At 32.5% G+C, this 23444-nt stretch overlaps 1 protein-coding gene across 1 annotated transcript in view; it reads left to right on the top strand.

Annotated features, from left to right (window-relative positions):
- The first annotated feature begins 9150 nt into the window (after positions 1 to 9150).
- Positions 9151 to 23444, top strand: part of LOC149961052 (uncharacterized) — a 42150-nt gene continuing 27856 nt past the window's right edge. The window contains exon 1 of the mRNA XM_090153031.1: positions 9151 to 9670. Coding sequence (XP_090009157.1) covers positions 9250 to 9670 — 421 coding nt within the window. The 5' untranslated portion in view covers positions 9151 to 9249. The remainder of the gene's footprint in view (positions 9671 to 23444) is intronic.

Raw genomic sequence — 23444 nt, 5'->3', positions numbered from 1 at the left:
AAACCCCTATTAAATCTCATCCAAATTTTCAAATCCCTCTCAAATCTCATCCAAATTTTCAAACCCATCTCAAAGCTCATTGAAATTTTCAAATCCCTATCAAATCTCGTTTAAATTTTCAGATCCCTCTCAAATCTCATCCAAATTTTCAAACCCATCTCAAAGCTCATTGAAATTTTAAAATCCCTCTCAAATCTTGTTAAAATTTTCAAATCCCTATTCAATCTCATCCAAATTTTCAAATCCCTCTCAAATCTCATCCAAATTTTGAAATCCCTCTCAAATCTCATCCAAATTTTGAAATCCCTCTCAAATCTCATCCAAATTTTCAAACCCATCTCAAAGCTCATTGAAATTTTCAAATCTATCAAATCTCGTTAAAATTTTCAAATCCCTCTCAAATCTCATCCAAATTTTCAAATCCCTCTCAAATCTCATCCAAATTTTCAAACCCGTCTCAAATCTCATTGAAATTTTCAAACCCCTATTAAATCTCGTTTAAATTTTCAAATCCCTCTCAAATCTCATCCAAATTTTCAAACCCATCTCAAAGCTCATTGAAATTTTCAAATCCCTCTCAAATCTTGTTAAAATTTTCAAATCCCTATTAAATCTCATCCAAATTTTCAAATCCCTCTCAAATCTCATCCAAATTTTGAAATCCCTCTCAAATCTCATCCAAATTTTGAAATCCCTCTCAAATCTCATCCAAATTTTCAAACCCATCTCAAAGCTCATTGAAATTTTCAAATCTCTATCAAATCTCGTTAAAATTTTCAAATCCCTCTCAAATCTCATTGAAATTTTCAAATCCCTATTAAATCTCATTGAAATTTTCAAATCCCTATTAAATCTCATCCAAATTTTCAAATCTCATCCAAATTTTCAAACCCGTCTCAAATCTCATCCAAATTTTCAAACCCGTCTCAAATCTCATTGAAATTTTCAAATCCCTATTAAATCTCATCCAAATTTCCAAATCCCTCTCAAATTTCATCCAAATTTTCAAACCCATCTCAAAGCTCATTGAAATTTTCAAATCCCTATCAAATCTCGTTAAAAATTTCAAATTTCTCTCAAATCTCATTGAAATTTTCAAATCCCTATTAAATCTCATCCAAATTTTCAAATCCCTCTCAAATCTCATCCAAAATTTCAAACCCATCTCAAAGCTCATTGAAATTTTGAAATCCCTATCAAATCTCGTTAAAATTTTCAAATCCCTCTCAAATCTCATTGAAATTTTCAAATCCCTATTAAATCTCATCCACATTTTCAAATCCCTCTCAATTCTCATCCAAAATCTCAAACCCATCTCAAAGCTCATTGAAATTTTCAAATCCCTATTAAATCTCGTTAACAATTTCAAATCCCTATTAAATCTCATCCAAATTTTCAAATCCCTCTCAAATCTCATCCAAAATCTCAAACCCATCTCAAAGCTCATTGAAATTTTCAAATCCCTATTAAATCTCACCAAAATTTTCAAATCCCTCTCAAATATCATTGAAATTTTTAAATCCCTATTAAATCGCATCCAAATTTTCAGATCCCTCTCAAATCGAATCCAAATTATCAAATCCCTCTCAAATCTCATCCAAATTTTCAAACCCATCTCAAAGCTCATTGAAATTTTCAAATCCCTCTCAAATTTCGTTAAAATTTTCAAATCCCTCTCAAATCTCATCCAAATTTACAAATCCCTATTAAATCTCATCCAAATTTTCAAATCCCTCTCAAATCTCATTGAAATTTTCAAATCCCTATTAAATCTCGTTGAAATTTTCAAATCCCTATTAAATCTCATCCAAATTTTGAAATCCCTCTCAAATCTCATCCAAATTTTGAAATCCCTCTCAAATCTCATCCAAATTTTCAAACCCATCTCAAAGCTCATTGAAATTTTCAAATCTATCAAATCTCGTTAAAATTTTCAAATCCCTCTCAAATCTCATCCAAATTTTCAAATCCCTCTCAAATCTCATCCAAATTTTCAAACCCGTCTCAAATCTCATTGAAATTTTCAAATCCCTCTCAAATCTCATCCAAATTTTCAAACCCATCTCAAAGCTCATTGAAATTTTCAAATCCCTCTCAAATCTTGTTAAAATTTTCAAATCCCTATTAAATCTCATCCAAATTTTCAAATCCCTCTCAAATCTCATCCAAATTTTGAAATCCCTCTCAAATCTCATCCAAATTTTGAAATCCCTCTCAAATCTCATCCAAATTTTCAAACCCGTCTCAAATTTCATCCAAATTTTCAAACCCATCTCAAAGCTCATTGAAATTTTCAAATCCCTATCAAATCTCGTTAAAAATTTCAAATTTCTCTCAAATCTCATTGAAATTTTCAAATCCCTATTAAATTTCATCCAAATTTTCAAATCCCTCTCAAATCTCATCCAAAATTTCAAACCCATCTCAAAGCTCATTGAAATTTTGAAATCCCTATCTAATCTCGTTAAAATTTTCAAATCCCTCTCAAATCTCATTGAAATTTTCAAATCCCTATTAAATCTCATCCAAATTTTCAAATCCCTCTCAATTCTCATCCAAAATCTCAAACCCATCTCAAAGCTCATTGAAATTTTCAAATCCCTATTAAATCTCGTTAAAAATTTCAAATCCCTATTAAATCTCATCCAAATTTTCAAATCCCTCTCAAATCTCATCCAAAATCTCAAACCCATCTCCAAGCTCATTGAAATTTTCAAATCCCTATTAAATCTCACCAAAATTTTCAAATCCCTCTCAAATATCATTGAAATTTTTAAATCCCTATTAAATCGCATCCAAATTTTCAGATCCCTCTCAAATCTCATCCAAATTATCAAATCCCTCTCAAATCTCATCCAAATTTTCAAACCCATCTCAAAGCTCATTGAAATTTTCAAATCCCTCTCAAATCTCGTTAAAATTTTCAAATCCCTCTCAAATCTCATCCAAATTTACAAATCCCTATTAAATCTCATCCAAATTTTCAAATCCCTCTCAAATCTCATTGAAATTTTCAAACCCGTTTCAAATCTCATTGAAATTTTCAAATCCCTATCAAATCTCATCCAAAGTTTCAAATCCCTATTAAATATCATCCAAATTTACAAATCCCTCTCAAATCTCATCCAAATTTTCAAACCCGTCTCAAATCTCATTGAAATTTTCAAATCCCTATTAAATCGCAGCCAAATTTTCAAATCCCTCTCAAATCTCATCCAAATTTTGAAATCCCTCTCAAATCTCATCCAAATTTTCAAACCCATCTCAAAGCTCATTGAAATTTTCAAATCTATCAAATCTCGTTAAAATTTTCAAATCCCTCTCAAATCTCATCCAAATTTTCAAATCCCTCTCAAATCTCATCCAAATTTTCAAACCCGTCTCAAATCTCATTGAAATTTTCAAACCCCTATTAAATCTCGTTTAAATTTTCAAATCCCTCTCAAATCTCATCCAAATTTTCAAACCCATCTCAAAGCTCATTGAAATTTTCAAATCCCTCTCAAATCTTGTTAAAATTTTCAAATCCCTATTAAATCTCATCCAAATTTTCAAATCCCTCTCAAATCTCATCCAAATTTTGAAATCCCTCTCAAATCTCATCCAAATTTTGAAATCCCTCTCAAATCTCATCCAAATTTTCAAACCCATCTCAAAGCTCATTGAAATTTTCAAATCTCTATCAAATCTCGTTAAAATTTTCAAATCCCTCTCAAATCTCATTGAAATTTTCAAATCCCTATTAAATCTCATTGAAATTTTCAAATCCCTATTAAATCTCATCCAAATTTTCAAATCTCATCCAAATTTTCAAACCCGTCTCAAATCTCATCCAAATTTTCAAACCCGTCTCAAATCTCATTGAAATTTTCAAATCCCTATTAAATCTCATCCAAATTTCCAAATCCCTCTCAAATTTCATCCAAATTTTCAAACCCATCTCAAAGCTCATTGAAATTTTCAAATCCCTATCAAATCTCGTTAAAAATTTCAAATTTCTCTCAAATCTCATTGAAATTTTCAAATCCCTATTAAATCTCATCCAAATTTTCAAATCCCTCTCAAATCTCATCCAAAATTTCAAACCCATCTCAAAGCTCATTGAAATTTTGAAATCCCTATCAAATCTCGTTAAAATTTTCAAATCCCTCTCAAATCTCATTGAAATTTTCAAATCCCTATTAAATCTCATCCACATTTTCAAATCCCTCTCAATTCTCATCCAAAATCTCAAACCCATCTCAAAGCTCATTGAAATTTTCAAATCCCTATTAAATCTCGTTAACAATTTCAAATCCCTATTAAATCTCATCCAAATTTTCAAATCCCTCTCAAATCTCATCCAAAATCTCAAACCCATCTCAAAGCTCATTGAAATTTTCAAATCCCTATTAAATCTCACCAAAATTTTCAAATCCCTCTCAAATATCATTGAAATTTTTAAATCCCTATTAAATCGCATCCAAATTTTCAGATCCCTCTCAAATCGAATCCAAATTATCAAATCCCTCTCAAATCTCATCCAAATTTTCAAACCCATCTCAAAGCTCATTGAAATTTTCAAATCCCTCTCAAATTTCGTTAAAATTTTCAAATCCCTCTCAAATCTCATCCAAATTTACAAATCCCTATTAAATCTCATCCAAATTTTCAAATCCCTCTCAAATCTCATTGAAATTTTCAAATCCCTATTAAATCTCGTTGAAATTTTCAAATCCCTATTAAATCTCATCCAAATTTTGAAATCCCTCTCAAATCTCATCCAAATTTTGAAATCCCTCTCAAATCTCATCCAAATTTTCAAACCCATCTCAAAGCTCATTGAAATTTTCAAATCTATCAAATCTCGTTAAAATTTTCAAATCCCTCTCAAATCTCATCCAAATTTTCAAATCCCTCTCAAATCTCATCCAAATTTTCAAACCCGTCTCAAATCTCATTGAAATTTTCAAATCCCTCTCAAATCTCATCCAAATTTTCAAACCCATCTCAAAGCTCATTGAAATTTTCAAATCCCTCTCAAATCTTGTTAAAATTTTCAAATCCCTATTAAATCTCATCCAAATTTTCAAATCCCTCTCAAATCTCATCCAAATTTTGAAATCCCTCTCAAATCTCATCCAAATTTTGAAATCCCTCTCAAATCTCATCCAAATTTTCAAACCCGTCTCAAATTTCATCCAAATTTTCAAACCCATCTCAAAGCTCATTGAAATTTTCAAATCCCTATCAAATCTCGTTAAAAATTTCAAATTTCTCTCAAATCTCATTGAAATTTTCAAATCCCTATTAAATTTCATCCAAATTTTCAAATCCCTCTCAAATCTCATCCAAAATTTCAAACCCATCTCAAAGCTCATTGAAATTTTGAAATCCCTATCTAATCTCGTTAAAATTTTCAAATCCCTCTCAAATCTCATTGAAATTTTCAAATCCCTATTAAATCTCATCCAAATTTTCAAATCCCTCTCAATTCTCATCCAAAATCTCAAACCCATCTCAAAGCTCATTGAAATTTTCAAATCCCTATTAAATCTCGTTAAAAATTTCAAATCCCTATTAAATCTCATCCAAATTTTCAAATCCCTCTCAAATCTCATCCAAAATCTCAAACCCATCTCCAAGCTCATTGAAATTTTCAAATCCCTATTAAATCTCACCAAAATTTTCAAATCCCTCTCAAATATCATTGAAATTTTTAAATCCCTATTAAATCGCATCCAAATTTTCAGATCCCTCTCAAATCTCATCCAAATTATCAAATCCCTCTCAAATCTCATCCAAATTTTCAAACCCATCTCAAAGCTCATTGAAATTTTCAAATCCCTCTCAAATCTCGTTAAAATTTTCAAATCCCTCTCAAATCTCATCCAAATTTACAAATCCCTATTAAATCTCATCCAAATTTTCAAATCCCTCTCAAATCTCATTGAAATTTTCAAACCCGTTTCAAATCTCATTGAAATTTTCAAATCCCTATCAAATCTCATCCAAAGTTTCAAATCCCTATTAAATATCATCCAAATTTACAAATCCCTCTCAAATCTCATCCAAATTTTCAAACCCGTCTCAAATCTCATTGAAATTTTCAAATCCCTATTAAATCGCAGCCAAATTTTCAAATCCCTCTCAAATCTCATCCAAATTTTCAAATCCCTCTCAAATCTCATCCAAATTTTCAAACCCATCTCAAAGCTCATTGAAATTTACAAATCCCTCTCAATTCTCGTTACAATTTAAAAATCCCTCTCAAATCTCATCCAAATTTACAAATCCCTATTAAATCTCATCCAAATTTTCAAATCCTTCTCAAATCTCATTGAAATTTTCAAATCCCTATTAAATCTCGTTGAAATTTTCAAATCCCTATTAAATCTCATCCAAATTTTCAAATCCCTCTCAAATCTCATACAAATTTTCAAATCCCTGTCAAATCTCATTGAAATTTTCAAATCCCTATTAAATCTCGTTGAAATTTTCAAATCCCTATTAAATCTCGTTGAAATTTTCAAATCCCTATTAAATCTCATCCAAATTTTCAAATCCCTCTCAAATCTCATCCAAATTTTCAAATCCCTCTCAAATCTCATTGAAATTTTCAAATCCCTATTAAATCTCGTTGAAATTTTCAAATCCCTATTAAATCTCGTTGAAATTTTCAAATCCCTATTAAATCTCCTTGAAATTTTCAAATCCCTATTAAATCTCGTTGAAATTTTCAAATCCCTATTAAATCTCATCCAAATTTTCAAATCTCTATCAAATCTCATCCAAATTTACAAATCCCTATTAAATCTCATCCAAATTTTCAAATCCTTCTCAAATCTCATTGAAATTTTCAAATCCCTATTAAATCTCGTTGAAATTTTCAAATCCCTATTAAATCTCATCGAAATTTTCAAATCCCTCTCAAATCTCATACAAATTTTCAAATCCCTGTCAAATCTCATTGAAATTTTCAAATCCCTATTAAATCTCGTTGAAATTTTCAAATCCCTATTAAATCTCGTTGAAATTTTCAAATCCCTATTAAATCTCATCCAAATTTTCAAATCCCTCTCAAATCTCATCCAAATTTTCAAATCCCTCTCAAATCTCATTGAAATTTTCAAATCCCTATTAAATCTCGTTGAAATTTTCAAATCCCTATTAAATTTCGTTGAAATTTTCAAATCCCTATTAAATCTCGTTGAAATTTTCAAATCCCTATTAAATCTCCTTGAAATTTTCAAATCCCTATTAAATCTCGTTGAAATTTTCAAATCCCTATTAAATCTCATCCAAATTGTCAAATCCCTCTCAAATCTCGTTGAAATTTTCAAATCCCTCTCAAATCTCATCCAAATTTACAAATCCCTATTAAATCTCATCCAAATTTACAAATCCCTATTAAATCTCATCCAAATTTACAAATCCCTATTAAATCTCATCCAAATTTACAAATCCCTCTCTAATCTCATCCAAATTTACAAATCCCTCTCTAATCTCATCCAAATTTACAAATCCCTATTAAATCTCATCCAAATTTGCAAATCACATATAAAATTTGTAAATTTTGTAAATTTATGAAATTTGGGTTAAATCTTCAAATCTGGACCAAAAATTTTGAAGATTTCAAATTTCGTACGCATTTCAGACGAGTGTCGGACCCCTCGGTGGAACAGCACATCCAAGCATCATCGCGGAAAAAGATTTTCGAAAAAAGTGTCTAGCAGCCGCTCGCTAGCAGCACTTCTCTCTGAAAATATGGCCGCCGGATAACGCCGCCGAAACGGAGGGGTTCAAATCGACTCAAGAAACGTTTTTAAAGCCGCCATTATCGTTCAGGCAACCGACGAGCAAGCGCTCTACCGAAGAAAATTCATCTCCCCAAAACCGTTTTTTATCACCCTCCCCGTAGACTGCAACGGCGGATGCACAAATACAGCGCTCCCAAGCGGATTTTGAGCACGCACGCATGCGTCGTTTCAAAAACGAAGCTGGGGCACGAGCAAGCGAATGGGTGTTTTTTTGATTTTTCCACTTCGTGCAAACCAATTATCGGCAAACATGGGAAAATTGTCATAATATAAGAAGAGATTTAACTTGCAATGGTTAAATTAGAGCTCTTGAAGAGCATAATGTACATAAGATTTGTAAGATATCTTCTTCACAATTCATATCCCCCAAAGAATTATTGAAATCTTTTAATTCAACTATCTACGATGGTAAATAAATATTCGTACTATATTTAGCAAATATATGTAAATTTGTCTTTTGATAACAGAAATGTATATGATGTCTATGCTTGTACAAGACAGTGAATAATACGTGTAAGCTTTAGAAGTATACTGTTTAGGTCCGTGTATAGTGACCTCCAAAACAAAAAATTTGTGGCGGGAAATTGGGCTGCATGGACAATGAAGTTTTTTTAGGGCGATAATTTGGGCTGCTTTTTTACTAAGATTGTGCGAGATCCTTAAAAGTAATCTGGCAACTCTGGTGCGAAACTACAAGTTTTTCTAATTTCGCTCGTTCGGCTCGCTTCATGTCTCATGCGTCTCATGGTGATCGATTGGACAGGTGCATTTAAGAGTGTATTGTCTGTCGCGGTGTCTGCATCTAGCCTTCCTCGGTGCTGCGACGTCACGTGACCCATGAGCAACGAAAAATCCTGCTCTTACAACCGAGGACTTCGTATAATAATTGTATGGATTATAGTACGCTATTTTATTGATTTTTTTTAATATTGTTCATGCTGCTCAATTAATAGTTTATTATTTTTTATTATCTTTGGTAGTATTAATCTCCATAGCAACTAGCTGAAATCCGCCCGTAAGGCGGGCCATGAACGAATTGTATAATTCGTCCATCATTCCATGGGCGGGCATAAAGATTGTGTTACATATCGCAGAAAGAGAAGAATTTTTGGTTTAACTGCAGGCTCCCCCGTGGTCCTCGTAATATGTCGGAGAGACGCAACGGCTACGAAAAGAATTTTCTCTTTCAGTCGCCAGATGGCCTGCGGGCGTTAATGCCTGGTATACGAACTATTGGAGCTCCATCGTCGCAGTCAAACTGGTTTTCTCTTACGAGTAGGGGGGCGGGAAGGGGAGATGGGGGGGGGGGGGAGGAAGGCGAGAGATAAACTTGGTCTGACGCACGGTACGTTGGGGCAGCAATCACAGCATTTTGGCGCGAGACGGCCGGGGTATGAGGTCCTACGTTGTACGAATGACGTACCTTTAAGTATATGTAAACAACTTTAATATGAAAAAAATGGATGATCTAGAACGGCTGACGCGGAAAAGAAATAAAATATGGTCGATGACATCGGATCTGTTGGAAAAAATCGATCAAGAACTAGACCATGCTGCCTACACTCGGTCTAGTAGTACGCTAGAACAATTTTTAGAACAACTGTTGGCCAAAGACGCGTCATTAAAAGAACTGGATGCGTTAATAGAAAAGGAAATTACCGACGAATTTGTATACGAAAAAGCGGTTTATGAAGCGGAATGTTGGCAAGAACGAATAGTGCTTTATGGGACGATGGTTCAGCAATTGATGAAGCAGACACGAAGTTACATCGACGGGGGGGCGTTTGTGCCGTTGGTGAACCAAAATGCTTCCGGTGTAGCGGTGAAATTAGAAAACGACGAAGATGGATTGATCAGCTCGAATTTATACTGTAAGTTTTATTCTTTTATCTTTTAACACCTAGTTTTTTTATTGTTTATTTATAAATTTATGATAATGATTTGTTAAACGTTGGTGTCTAAGGCCTTCGGCCGACACCATTTGTCCGAGGGGCTAATCACTCCGCGTAATCGGTGTACAGAGCCGTACCTTTGACTGTACTAATGGGATTACGCGTAATCTTTGAAGTCCCTGCCTTTGGCAGTGGTAATCTAAGCGTAATCCGGTGTACAGATTTTCTAAGAGTGGTTAGCCCCTCGCATTTGTCTTCTCTCGTGAAAAAAAAGTATTTGCTATACAAAATATTTAAAATAAATAGAATTAAAATAATGTTTACAAACTTTACACAAATCAATTTGGTTTGTAATAAATTTAATTTGATAATAATATTTAAATAATACGAATGATACTTCATGGTTTTGAAAACAAATTTAAATTTTATAATTTAAAAAAAAACCGTTACAATTATACGAACTTTCTGGTACGTGACCCCTTGTCAAGCATTAAATCTGAACTAAATTTTACAATCACAAAATATTTATTTCTTAATCAAAAGTAGTTTTTTACATTCCTTTAGTTATAATTCCCCAAAATTTTTTATGCTAATTTTTTCTTTATCTAAATTTAATTTACCGTAATCTTTTATACTAACAGCTTCTTTAAAATATCTTTTAAAATAGTGATATTTAAACGTTACAATTTCACCGTCATTTGGTTTGCTGTATCCAAAGAACCTTGATTTTTTCTTTCGACGATCAGTGCTACATCACGCAACTTCACCCATGCTTTTTCCTATAGAGAAAAAAAACGCGCCTAAAATGGCGGCCATGGAAAAAGCTACGAGGTGATATTACTCTAATAGAGTACTGGATTTTATAATTAGGCGGGTGCCTAGGGCAACACATTTCTAGGGGCGGCAAATTTCTGGGCATTGGGTGGGTCGTTGAGTCGGGTTTTTAAATTAAGAAAAACTTACTTGATCAGGTTTTCTTTTACGAGGGTAATCGCGTTGGCTCGAATATTAACAAGGGTGTTCATTTAAAAAATTAAGTTGCGTTAATGTATTTAAAAAAAACATTTTAATTAGGCCAGGATCTATTCGTGTTCGAAAACTATCGCTACGCCCCCTTTTGTTCGCCATTGAGCCTAGATAGGTAGTAGTAGCACTCGGTAGCTCTGGCCATGGCCGCCATTGTGGATGCGAATTTTTTATTAATGGGAAAAAGCATGGGTGACGTCATGTGACGTAGCACTGATAAGTTTTTCCTCATCGTTATATGTAAATTTGACTTTATAAATAATGATTCTTGCATTTTAATATAGATTTGCATCGTTTGCTTATATTTTAATAAGTTTATTTATGAAAAAACGTTCTTATGACTTTAATTTGTCTGTACGCCAGCCACGTAAAGCTCGTTTCGGTCGAAAATAAATTAATTGGGTTTTATAATGAATCAATAACTAACTATTGAAAAATATTAATTGTTATATTTTTATCCATACAAAGCTAAAACTACTTTAATTTGAGAATAATGCAATTAACATATTTTTAAGTAAATAAAATGTGGAGTGAAAGTTTAATTTATTTAATATTTATCTGCAGAATGCAGGGTAGGAACTTTATTATAATAGCAAGTTGGCTACTATACAATTTTTAACCTTTTATTAGTTTTTAATTCATATGTTTACAATCAAAGCAGAAACTCAAACACGGTTAAACTTGTAACATTATTTTGTCATAATTTAGATTTTACCACAAAGAATTCAAAATATCTAAATCTGTTATTGATATGAAATCAAATCATGAATATACACTATGAACCTAAAAACACAAAAATTTACAAAAAGGCTCTTATCTTTCTATTCGCCACAAGCCTATTTCTTTAATCTTTTTGAAGTACTTATGTTCAGAATGGAGAAGTACTGATTTTAATGTATCACAATCAATCTGTTATTTTACTTAAGGGGCAGTTTGTTGTTAAGGAAAAGATTAAGTGTAATATAAATTAATGAATAGTTGATAAATAAGAGTCTAAAAGAAGATGAAATGACTCAAAACTGAACCTGCAACAAACGGGGAAATCCCATCGTAGAGTCAAGGCCATTGAAAGGGGAAGCAATTGTAAGTCGTGTTAACTTTGTTAAAAGTCGCGAACATAGCGACGTGTAAGTCTTTGAGCTATATTGGTGTTAATCTGACTGTAAATTGGAAGTCACTCGCGGGTAAAATAGTATCAGCAGTGCTACCAACCACCTTTCAGGGTTGCCACAGTACCTGGAAAAGTCAGGGAATTTGAAAATTATAGGTCTTAAAGTAAAAAAAAAAATTAAAACATTTTTTAAAATGCAGGTAATTTTATTTGGTTTTAAAATAGATAACTCTAACTAAAATATAATTTTAAAAATTTTAAATTTTTGGAATAAAATAAGTTAGGGAAAATCTCCGGAAATGGTCAGGAAAAGTCAGGAAATTGAATTTGAAATGACTGGCAACCCTGACTTTCGGGCATTGCCATTGGTCGTCCTTATGCCATGTCAGTTAAGCAACGGTACTGCCAAAAATTTTAATTGTTAGTAACGTAACGGGACAAGACTTTAGACGACTTGCAAAACCTAATTGCCGTGTTTTGGATCCTGTGAAAAGCGCAAATAAATACATTTACTACAATATACGAGCGTAATTATAAAAAATAAACTAAATACAAAATAGCTTTCTGATGAAACGTTGTCTACTTTAAGTGACCAAAAGCAGAAATATCAAGTTGGCCAGACCATATTTTTGAGATCGCGCCTACTGCCATCTTGTGAGGATAGTGGTAATTTTGACTAGGTCGTCTAAACCGCTGTAAAGTAAGCTTGCCCAGCAACACCATATTAAATCGACCTATATCTAAAGATTTTAAGAAACCCAAAATTACTGATTGATTAGTTAAAAACAAAATTAACGATTATTTAACAAAATGGAGCAACTAAATAATTGAAGTCGTTAATTTGATCGATGTCAAGATTTGTTTTACGATTGTTCTCTTCATATCTAGATCGACAGTGTTAATCTGATATGTTTTATCTATTGTGAAATACTAGAATAATGTACTAGTGAATAATGATAATAATGAAAGATAATGTACTAGTGAATAATGATAATAATGAAAGATAATGTACTAGTGAATAATGATCATAATGAAAGATAATGTACTAGTGAATAATGATCATAATGAAAGATAATGTACTAGTGAATAATGATCATAATGAAAGATAATGTACTAGTGAATAATGATCATAATGAAAGATAATGTACTAGTGAATAATGATCATAATGAAAGATAATGTACTAGTGAATAATGATCATAATGAAAGATAATGTACTAGTGAATAATGATCATAATGAAAGATAATGTACTAGTGAATAATGATCATAATGAAAGATAATGTACTAGTGAATAATGATCATAATGAAAGATAATGTACTAGTGAATAATGATCATAATGAAAGATAATGTACTAGTGAATAATGATCATAATGAAAGATAATGTACTAGTGAATAATGATCATAATGAAAGATAATGTACTAGTGAATAATGATCATAATGAAAGATAATGTACTAGTGAATAATGATCATAATGAAAGATAATGTACTAGTGAATAATGATCATAATGAAAGATAATGTACTAGTGAATAATGATCATAATGAAAGATAATGTACTAGTGAATAATGATCATAATGAAAGATAATGTACTAGTTAATAATGATCATAATGAAAGATAATGTACTAGTGAATAATGATCATAATGAAAGATAATGTACTAGTGAATAATGATCATAATGAAAGATAATGTACTAGTGAATAATGATCATAATGAAAGATAATGTACTAGTGAATAATGATCATAATGAAAGATAATGTACTAGTGAATAATGATCATAATGAAAGATAATGTACTAGTGAATAATGATCATAATGAAAGATAATGTACTAGTGAATAATGATCATAATGAAAGATAATGTACTAGTGAATAATGATCATAATGAAAGATAATGTACTAGTGAATAATGATCATAATGAAAGATAATGTACTAGTTAATAATGATCATAATGAAAGATAATGTACTAGTGAATAATGATCATAATGAAAGATAATGTACTAGTTAATAATGATCATAATGAAAGATAATGTACTAGTGAATAATGATCATAATGAAAGATAATGTACTAGTGAATAATGATAATATTGGAAGACAATGAAAGTTACAAATATTAATATTGAAAGACAATGAAAGTTACAAATATTAATATTGAAAGATAATGCCAGTAAATAATGATAATAATAATAATTAGCTAGGCTAATACCCAAAGCACCACCTTAGGCCCAAATCATCTAGCGACTTTTAAAAGATATAACTAGTAAATAATGATAATATTGAACGATTACCATTACTTACTAGTATATTATATTTAAAGACTGCTAGTAAATAATTATAATAATTATAATAATATTAAGGGATAATGCTATTTCAATAATAATATTTTTAAGGGATAATGCTAGTTCAATAATAATAGTTTTAGGGATAATGCCAGTTTAATGAACATAATTTAAAAGGATAATGTTACTTTATTAAACATAATTTAAAAGGATTATGTTACTTTATTAAACATAATTTAAAAGTATTATGTTACTTTATTAAACATAATTTAAAAGATAACGCTAGTGTAATAAAAATATTTTTAAAAGATAATTGAAATAATGTTTACAAAATGATTGGCTGATAATTATCTCGATATCTGCCAGTGTTAAAGGTTGAAGTGTCTTAGTTTTCCATAAACAATTCAAGAAATGTACGTTTCAAAGGATGAAAATTTTTATAATATAATGTTTGAATAGTTGAGTGTAGTTTTCCATTGGCGATCGAGTATGATATTTTATTATCTATAGCATTTGGTTTTCCATTTAATCTTATCAAGTTGTGGTCTACCACAACAAATAGATAAATTTCGATTGTGTGTTATCACGATCGTACAAAGGTTACTGGAAACGCAGGAGTCAAACCGTTTACAGAGGAAAGTCATATTAAAAAAGTACTTCAAAATCTACGAAATCTTTCACAAGGTTGCCACACGTCAGGGAAAAGTCGGGGAATTTAAAAATAGGCCTGAAAAGTCGGGGAATTTAAAAATAGGCCTGAAAAGTCGGGGAATTTAAAAATAGGCCTGAAAAGTCGGGGAATTTAAGAATAGGCCTGAAAAGTCGGGGAATTTAAAAATAGGCCTAAAAAAGGGGGAATTTAAAAATAGGGCTAAAAAAATGGGGAATTTAAAAATAGGCCTAAAGTCTGGGGAAAAGTCGGGGAATTTTAAGAATTTGTAAAAATACAGGGAAAAATCAGGGTATTCATTTTTATTTTATTTAACCCTTTTTGATGGTAACTTTAATAATAATAATAATAATAATAATAATTAACAATAATAATCAGCTAGGCTAATACCCAAGGCACCACCTTAGGCCCAAGTCATATGAAGATCTATGACAAATTCTATGATTATCATCATAAGTCTATAATATTTTTCCATAAGTTTGGGGAATATTTTACTGAGAGCTAGTAACGGAGTGAAGTCATCAAAAGAAGGAAATCTCCCCCTAGCGAGGCGATCTCAAAGGCTACGTGAGACGCGTTAGCAAGCGGACGCAAAACGGCGACGAAGCCCGTAATGTAGTTGGTCTTGTGAATAGCTCTCAGTAAAACATTTGCAAGTGAAGAAAAGAGAGTGTCACACTTATGTAAAAATATTATACACTTATGTTAACATTTATTTCCTTGAAAGTTTGACTAATTTTTTCAACATTGCCATTACCTTTTTACTGAAATATAAATCTAATTAAATTTATTAACTTCTGATCAAAGTGAAATATAAAATTAAAATTTCGGTCTGAAATAGTCAGGGAAATCGAGCTCTTAAAATGGCTAGTGAAAAATTTTGTGGCAACCTTGTTTCGGTCTTTCCCGACTTAAATAGTTAAATTCAGCTTTTAAAGGCATTACTCTACATGTATATGAAAGTTAACAAAGCAAATCACCAGATTATCTTGTTTGAAAATCACGTAACTGCCATTTGAGGTTTAAATCCTTGGACGACATTAACTCATTACCGTGACAACAAAATTTGGCCCCACGTACGAGCAGTGTAGAAAAAGCCAGTTTTAACCGATAACAATGTTGCTATTTTGAGTTCATCATATTGTAATCGGCGACGTTTTGTATGTCTGTCTGTCTGTCTGTCTGAGCGGTGAAATCGGGGACGAATTGTCTGTCTGACAGAACAAACACGCGACTTTTAAACTTTTTCGCGGAGAGGGTGGTTGAGTCAAAGAATATAAAGCTTAATATTCTTTGGTTGAGTTCATTCCGAGTGTCTGTCTTCTACCTTTCATTTTCTCTTCGCCCAGAGGGTCTTATTTCCTGCTATTTCGCACTTTGGACCCGTGTTTCCAAAATCGAAAGGATGACTCTTCCGGTGCGCGCTTTCACTTAGGGTTTTGTATCAACAATATAGAATTGCAATATGATCTGTTTTCGGCTTCCGGATTGCCGAACTCGGGGTTTTATATTTCGTAAGTTTTGACCCTTGTACCTGCTAGAGGGCGCGTTTTTTGGCGTCACCGACATCCAGCCCGAGAGAGCGCTAATTGGCCTCCAAAAATTCAAATCAGTTTTGTTTCTGGTGGCATTTGATTTGGATCGTTACAGAGCCGCTTTTTTGTACCTTTTCGAATAGTTTTACATTTTCTAGCGTATGGTTCGTGAGAAGATTTAGTCCCAGGTTGATAACGTTTAAATATCGAACAAAATTATTGCTGAACTGTTTCATTCTGGATTTTCAGGTAGAATATTTTTCAAATACCGTTTCATTCCGGATTCAGGGACATAAAAAAATTGTCCTAAAACGTAAGGGAATTTTAAGAATTTGGGAAAGGTCAGGGAATTTTAAGACTTTGGGAAAGGTCAGGGAATTTTAAGAAATCTTTCGAGGGACCGAGCAAAACTCCCAATGACTCGCTTCTTTTTCTTGGGGCTTTGTCTCCCCTTTGGTGACCTTCAGTCGCAGTCAGTAATGGGGAAAAACCCACTCTTTCACTCAAATTCCACCGAGCCCCCGACAACTTTCCTCGCATCCTTTGCCGAAGAAATACAAGAATATTTATGTACACGAACCACGAAAAAATACAGTAAGTGTGGAATGACACAGCAAAATCGAGTAAATTATAAAACAGATGGAATACAATTAATACACTTTTTACAAAATACACAGAAACCCATAACCATTTTTTTTATACAAACTTTTCAATTAAATTTTAATTGATCGTAAATCGATTTTTAACAAGCTTAGCCCGAAAAAACTCACTGTTCAGTATTTTATAGAAGCTTCCTCCGCGAAATCTATTGGGCTCGAACGTTAGTCTGCTTATGCTTTTAAAGAAACGACCAAAAATGGATAAGAGTATGGTGTTAAAAGCTGCTTTAGCACTATTCCTAACGCAATTAATATTCATGAGGAGTTTGAGGACTCAAAATTCAATTCTAAGGAGGCGAAGATTGTTATCAAAATCTATAAAAGCGCGAAATGATCGAGGGATACAGTCTCAGATAATCTGTACACCGAGTTCGTGCGTTTAGCACTGTTAAAGGTACGGCCGAGGGGTTAACCACTCCCTAAAAATCTGTACACCGATTACGGAAGTACAAAAATGAGTACAGCCTTTGGTAGTGCTAAATATGTAATCGGTTACGTAATCATTTTAGTACAGTCAAAGCTACAGGCTTGTACACCGATTACAGCAAGTGATCAGCCCCTCGGGTACGGCAGTGTACCCCTCGGGTACGGCAGTGTACCCCTCGGGTACGGCAGTGTACCCCTCGGGTACGGCAGTGTACCCCTCGGGTACGGCAGTGTACCCCTCGGGTACGGCAGTGTACCCCTCGGGTACGGCAGTGTACCCCTCGGAAATGATGCTCCAACTAGAGCAATTATATTATAAACGCAAATGAAGATGGTGTTCTCCAACTTGTTAATAACGTACCCAAGGCTATGTGGAACGAAACTGGATAAAGAAAAGGAGCGAAGAACGGTGGGATAAAATAATCAAACAATCACAAGATGAAAATTTTCGTAACGTTTGTATCCCGTCGTGTGAACAGTGATCGTTGCGCGTCCCAGCGTCATGACGTCATCGAGTCGGTTTTTGTGAACCATGAGCCTTATTTTACAAAAACCGTCAATCGTGGATTTTTTTGCGACTACTAAAATTTGTATGCCTATTTTAGAAGATGTTTTGCAAATTTTGTCTATTTGTTTAAAAAATACAACAAATTTCTTCTCAGTGCATTAGATTTTAATTAGAATAATTTTAAACTTAACTCAAATGCGAGAGCGGATGAACGTCTAATTATATTTCTATACTACGAATGCCCAATTCTCTTCAAAACTCACTGGAAATCGAACGTGTGAACAAAAAGATTTCCAAACGCTAAGAACCGCAGCGAGATCGAAGCAAAACGTATCCGAGGATACGTGTGAACGTGGCTATAGCTCATCGAAATGCCACCGGACCGACAGTCTTTCCCAATTTACGCGGGAAATGAAACTGAACAAAAACTCGAGGAAAAGAAGAAAAATAATTGCCCGTCTCTCCCAACGAAACCAAACCAAAAATCGAGGTTCTCCAGTAAAAACTAGTCGACCATATGGTCCGTGTGGGGGTATGATTTGACCCCGAGATGGGCCAGTCAGAGTGGAAAAGTTTGTGAGTCACTGGTTTCTTGGTACACAGAACACGAGTTCCAAAAGACTTTAAATGCTTATGAAAAGTAAATACATTATTTGGAAGTTGAAAATTGGAACGTTAAGTCATTTTGACTTAAATTTTTAGTGTTGTTTCCGGAAAAATAAAATGTGGAAAAATTTCCAGAAAATTTTCCGAATTGCGCAAAAATTTCCGCAAATCGTAAAAATAAAAAATTGTTACATAAATGACTTTTTAAGAATTTTTAACTTTTTATCGATATAAAATGTTTAATACCAGTAAACATACTACAAAGATTAATAGTGTTACATTGTTAAGCAATTTAAACTAGTCTAGAGGTTTAGTTTTACTTTTAGGTTCGAAAACATCAGGCGAAAATGCCGCTTTATTTAATTTTGCATATAATATTAGACTCATCTAGACAAATAAAAAATCTAGTCAAATAAAAAATCCAGTAAATTTTAAAAAAATTGAATGTATAATTTATCGGATAACTTTGGTTCATTTACTAAAAAAAATACATTTTATTTCTTTAAATGTTATACATTTTTTATTGGTATATATAAAAATTGAATGGGCGGTCATAGGGGCAGAGTAGAGGGACTACAGAGACGACGATTTTTTAGTTTTTCTGACTGAAAATATCGAAAAATATTTTCGCCGCAATTTGCGCCGTTTTCAATGGTTTTCGCCGCTTTTTCGCCTTTTCGCCGGTTTTAAAATTTATGGTGCCCACCGAGACAGTTTTCGCCGAAAACGCCCTTTTTCGCCGCAAAGTGGAAACACTGGCTCGTGGATGCCAATCGGCGCCGGCAAAGTTGGAGACGAGCCACCGAAAAAGAGAAAGCCGCCTGTGGCCTTGGCCGCTCGTCTCGCTGGACGCCACCAGGGGGCAGACATTTAGAATCCAATGGACGAGATTTTTCGCTGGATTTGAGCCTCTAAAACAAGAATGCCACGTTAATTTGTAGACAGGGTTGCCACACGTCAGGGAAAACAGGGAATTTAAAAATGGGCCTAAAAAGTCAGGGAATTTTAAGAATTTGTAAAAAGTCAGGGAGAAGTCAGGGATTTCAATTTTATCTTGGCACTTTTTTAAGGTTATTTAACTCTAGATCTATGACAAATTCTATGATCATCATTTATTCCCTTGAATGTTTGGCTATTTTTTTTCTTCAAAATTTGCAATAACCTTTTTATTGAAATATAAGTCCATCTAAATTTATTAACTTTAAAAGTAAAATATAAAAGAAAATTTTTGGCCTTTATAAGTCAGGGAAAATCTCTTAAAATGGTCAGGAAAAACAGGGAATAGTCAGGGAATTTGAATATGAAAATTTTGTGGAAACCCTGATAGAAATACAGAATTGAATTTCAGGTGTTGATAACGAAGAGACGGGCATTCGGAAAAAGGTGTTCAGGATTTCGGGTTGGATTTCAAAAGTTTCTTAGTTCAGGGTGGCCACGGTACCTGGAAAATCTGGAATTCTTGGTAAAGTCGGGAAATTTGAATATAGGTATAAAAATCAGGGAATTTAATTTCTGTTGCAAATAGGAAACTTTTACTAAAATACAGGGTGTTCCCTAAATGGTGGTAGGACCGAGCGTCTACGGGTTTACACTTTATTTTAAGACGAAAATGTACTATGGCATTTTTCGAAGCTAATTTACGTCAAGGTATTAAAATGTAATGTTAAATGGAGGGGTCGTCCATACATCGTTCGTTTCGTAACTTTGAAATGGTGGCCTAAATCGGAAAAATGCCATAGAACATTTTAGTCTTAAAATAATCTGTAGAACCCGTCGACGCTCGGTCCTACCACCATTTAGAAAACACCCTGTATATGTTAAAAATAAAAAATAAGTCGGTGAAAATCTCCAGAGATGGTCAGGGAAAACATGAAAAAGTCAGTGAATTTGATTGTGTAGAAACTGTGGCAACGCTGTAGTTTTCTTCCCTGGATTTCTAATTTCGGATTTTCAGAGCAACGTACGGGATTTTGATTGAATGTACAACTCTTCGGTTGATAATGCGCATATTTTAAGAGGAAGTGACTAGTAGAATTAAAAAGCTTGGCGTCTTATTTTAACATTCATTTATGACGTTGGAGGTCCTTTGTATGGTTGCAACAGTACCTGGAATTTGAAAAATTGCTCTTATCAATCAAGGGAATGTCAGGGAATTTAATTTCGGTTGAAAATTTGAGAACTTTTACTGAAATATAGGTGAGGAGGACGAAATATTTTAGAAAATTATTAATATGGTTGAAAATTAGGTGGATGTCCCTTTTAGCTTGGAAGGTTTTAAATAACCTTCAAAATAAATATAAATAAATAAATAAATATCATAAAAATACTTTAAAATAGAAGAAATACACATGGAGGCTTGCTTCATATTTTAAGTAAAATATGAAATAATTCTCCATGTGTATTTTTTTCTATTTTAAAGTAATATTATATCGCTTACCATGGACAAAAATCGTTTTTATTTATAAAATAAACAAAAATTTTCCTGGGCAGCACATTGGTCGAATAATAATAATAATAATAATAATAATCAGCTAGGCTAATACCCAAGGCACCACCTAAGGGCCAAGTCATCTAGCGACTTATTATGTCTTTAAACAGGTAGCCGGGTTCAATATTAACCTATAATCTATACATTACCACAGTACATTGATGGTTTAGCTACAATATCACTTGACATTTGTCCAAACTCAATCTTTGACAGAGTTAAAATGGATGTTGAGCATCTTACGAAACACAGAAAGTTGAATTTTTCGATTCCCCAAATAATAGCATCATAAAACTTAAAATTATTGACATTCTAAATCAAGCCATTTTACTAAGGCTAAACCCGTATAAGGGTACAATTAAAAATTGTAATTTGAAATTTCAGAATTTTAAAATTATTATAGGGGTGTGCAAAAATTTGGTTAGACCAAATAATTCGATCGAATACCAAATCGAATAGCACTTGGGAAAGTTCGCGAATATTCGGTTTTCTTGATCAAATAGTCCAGGGTGACCAGACTTCCTAAATTTCCCATATTTTCCTATATTTTGAATGCCTTCCTATAATTTCCTTTATTCTAACCTATTTTCCTATATTTCCTATAATTTCACGGGCTTTTGAAAACGAAAGAACTTTTTTGTACGTGTCATCATCTAGTGTAAATACTGCCATTTTCGAACAAAATCTTGAAATGTACGAGCTTTGTAAATCCGCTAAGTGATCCAATAATGCAAGAAAGCAGTGTACAAAACATTATCAATATTCTAGGTGATTCGAGTCGAAGTATACCGATATGCAACAATTACCTTATTATTTTTCCCATATTTTTCTTAGCCTATTTAGTTTCCTATAATTCGCCCATTTTAGATTTAGCCTATTTAATTTCCTATATTTTCTTAAAATTCGCCTATTTTAGATTTAGCCTATTTAATTTCCTATATTTTCTTAAAATTCGCCTATTTAGTGTCCTATATTTTCCTATAATTCGCCCCTAAAATTCCTATTTTTCCTATAAAATTTTCAAAGCTTTTCCCTGGTCACCCTGAATAGTCGAATATTCGTAAAGATAGGAAAAACGTATTTGGTATTTTCAAATAGTTTGCAAACTGGTCGAATAACCGCGGGTCTTTTTCTAATTTATTGAGTTTCAAGGCCATCAGAGGAGAACGCTGTGGTAGTTAAACTTTAAAAATATTTTAAATATTGTTTGTAAAAGTTTTCTTTGAAAAAGTTTAGTTTTATAGTTTAAATTTATTAAATAAAATAAAATATATATTATACATTTGGTTTAGTATTTTACTATTGCAAGTAAAATGAACAGTGATTTCTATTACTTTTTTATTTTGTTGACAAATATGCAAACTGTTTGGTTATTTCAAAACCAAATACGTCGAATTTTTTGGTATTCGAAATACTATTTGCTATTTGATCAGTTAACTGGCTTAAAATTTTGCTCTAAAAATATTCGACCAAATTATTTGACGTTATAAATATTCGATTTGGTATTTGACGTGCCTTGAAAAAATATTGGATATTCGATTCGATCCCCAAAAAATGGTATTTGCACACCACTAATTAAATTAAGTTTTAATTATTTACTACCTATTATTATAATTGGTAAATTTCCAAAAAAGTGTAAGATTTCTATCTATTGAATTCAAATAAAATTAAATAGTCCAGACGAAATAATTCAGGATTTATAATGAACGCTAACAGGGCTCTCAGCGATCCTATAATTCTGAAATGGTCCTATAAAATCAACAATTCTCAAATGATCCTATAAAATTATATTATTCTGAAATGGTCCTATAAAATCCTATAATTCTAGAATGGTCGTATACAAGCCTATAATTCTAGAATGGTCCTATAAAATTATATTATTCTGAAATGGTCTTATAAAATCCTATATTTTTCGGTAAAAATTTAATTGATGTAATTTGAAAATATTTAAACAGAAGCAAGAAATTTACCTATAAAATAAAATTTAAAATATGAACAAAATCAAAGAAATAAAACCTGTTGCTTTTACGTCACAAAAGAGCTTTATTAGTACTATCTTAGCACGCGCGCAGGAAAATCCTAAGTTATTCGCGTCTCCATCACGCGCCGAAAGCTTTCTAAAAGAAAGACTCATTAAAACAAGCCAAGTTCATTTATAGAAAGAACTCGCGGAATTTATCTTTTATGATTGTTACTACTACTTTAAATACACGCTATAAAACTTCTGAAAATGGCTTATTTAGAACTATTATTTTAAAATTTGTATCCTATACATCCTACAGCGTTCTTATATTTCCTATAGTGCCCTGTATTTTAACTACAAAATCTAAATAAATTAAAATAGTTTATATTCTACCCTTAAATTTTTTAATGATTCTTATTTCCAACACTGTTCGCCGATATGTTCGACTATTTCTATCGTCTGCTTATATCAAAGACTTCATACACGCT

This window comes from Leiobunum rupestre, chromosome 1 (genome assembly GCF_980474605.1).
Source record: "Leiobunum rupestre chromosome 1, qqLeiRupe1.1.hap1, whole genome shotgun sequence".
Taxonomy (NCBI): Eukaryota; Metazoa; Arthropoda; class Arachnida; order Opiliones; family Sclerosomatidae; genus Leiobunum; species Leiobunum rupestre.
This window is presented reverse-complemented; position numbering and strand designations above follow the sequence as displayed.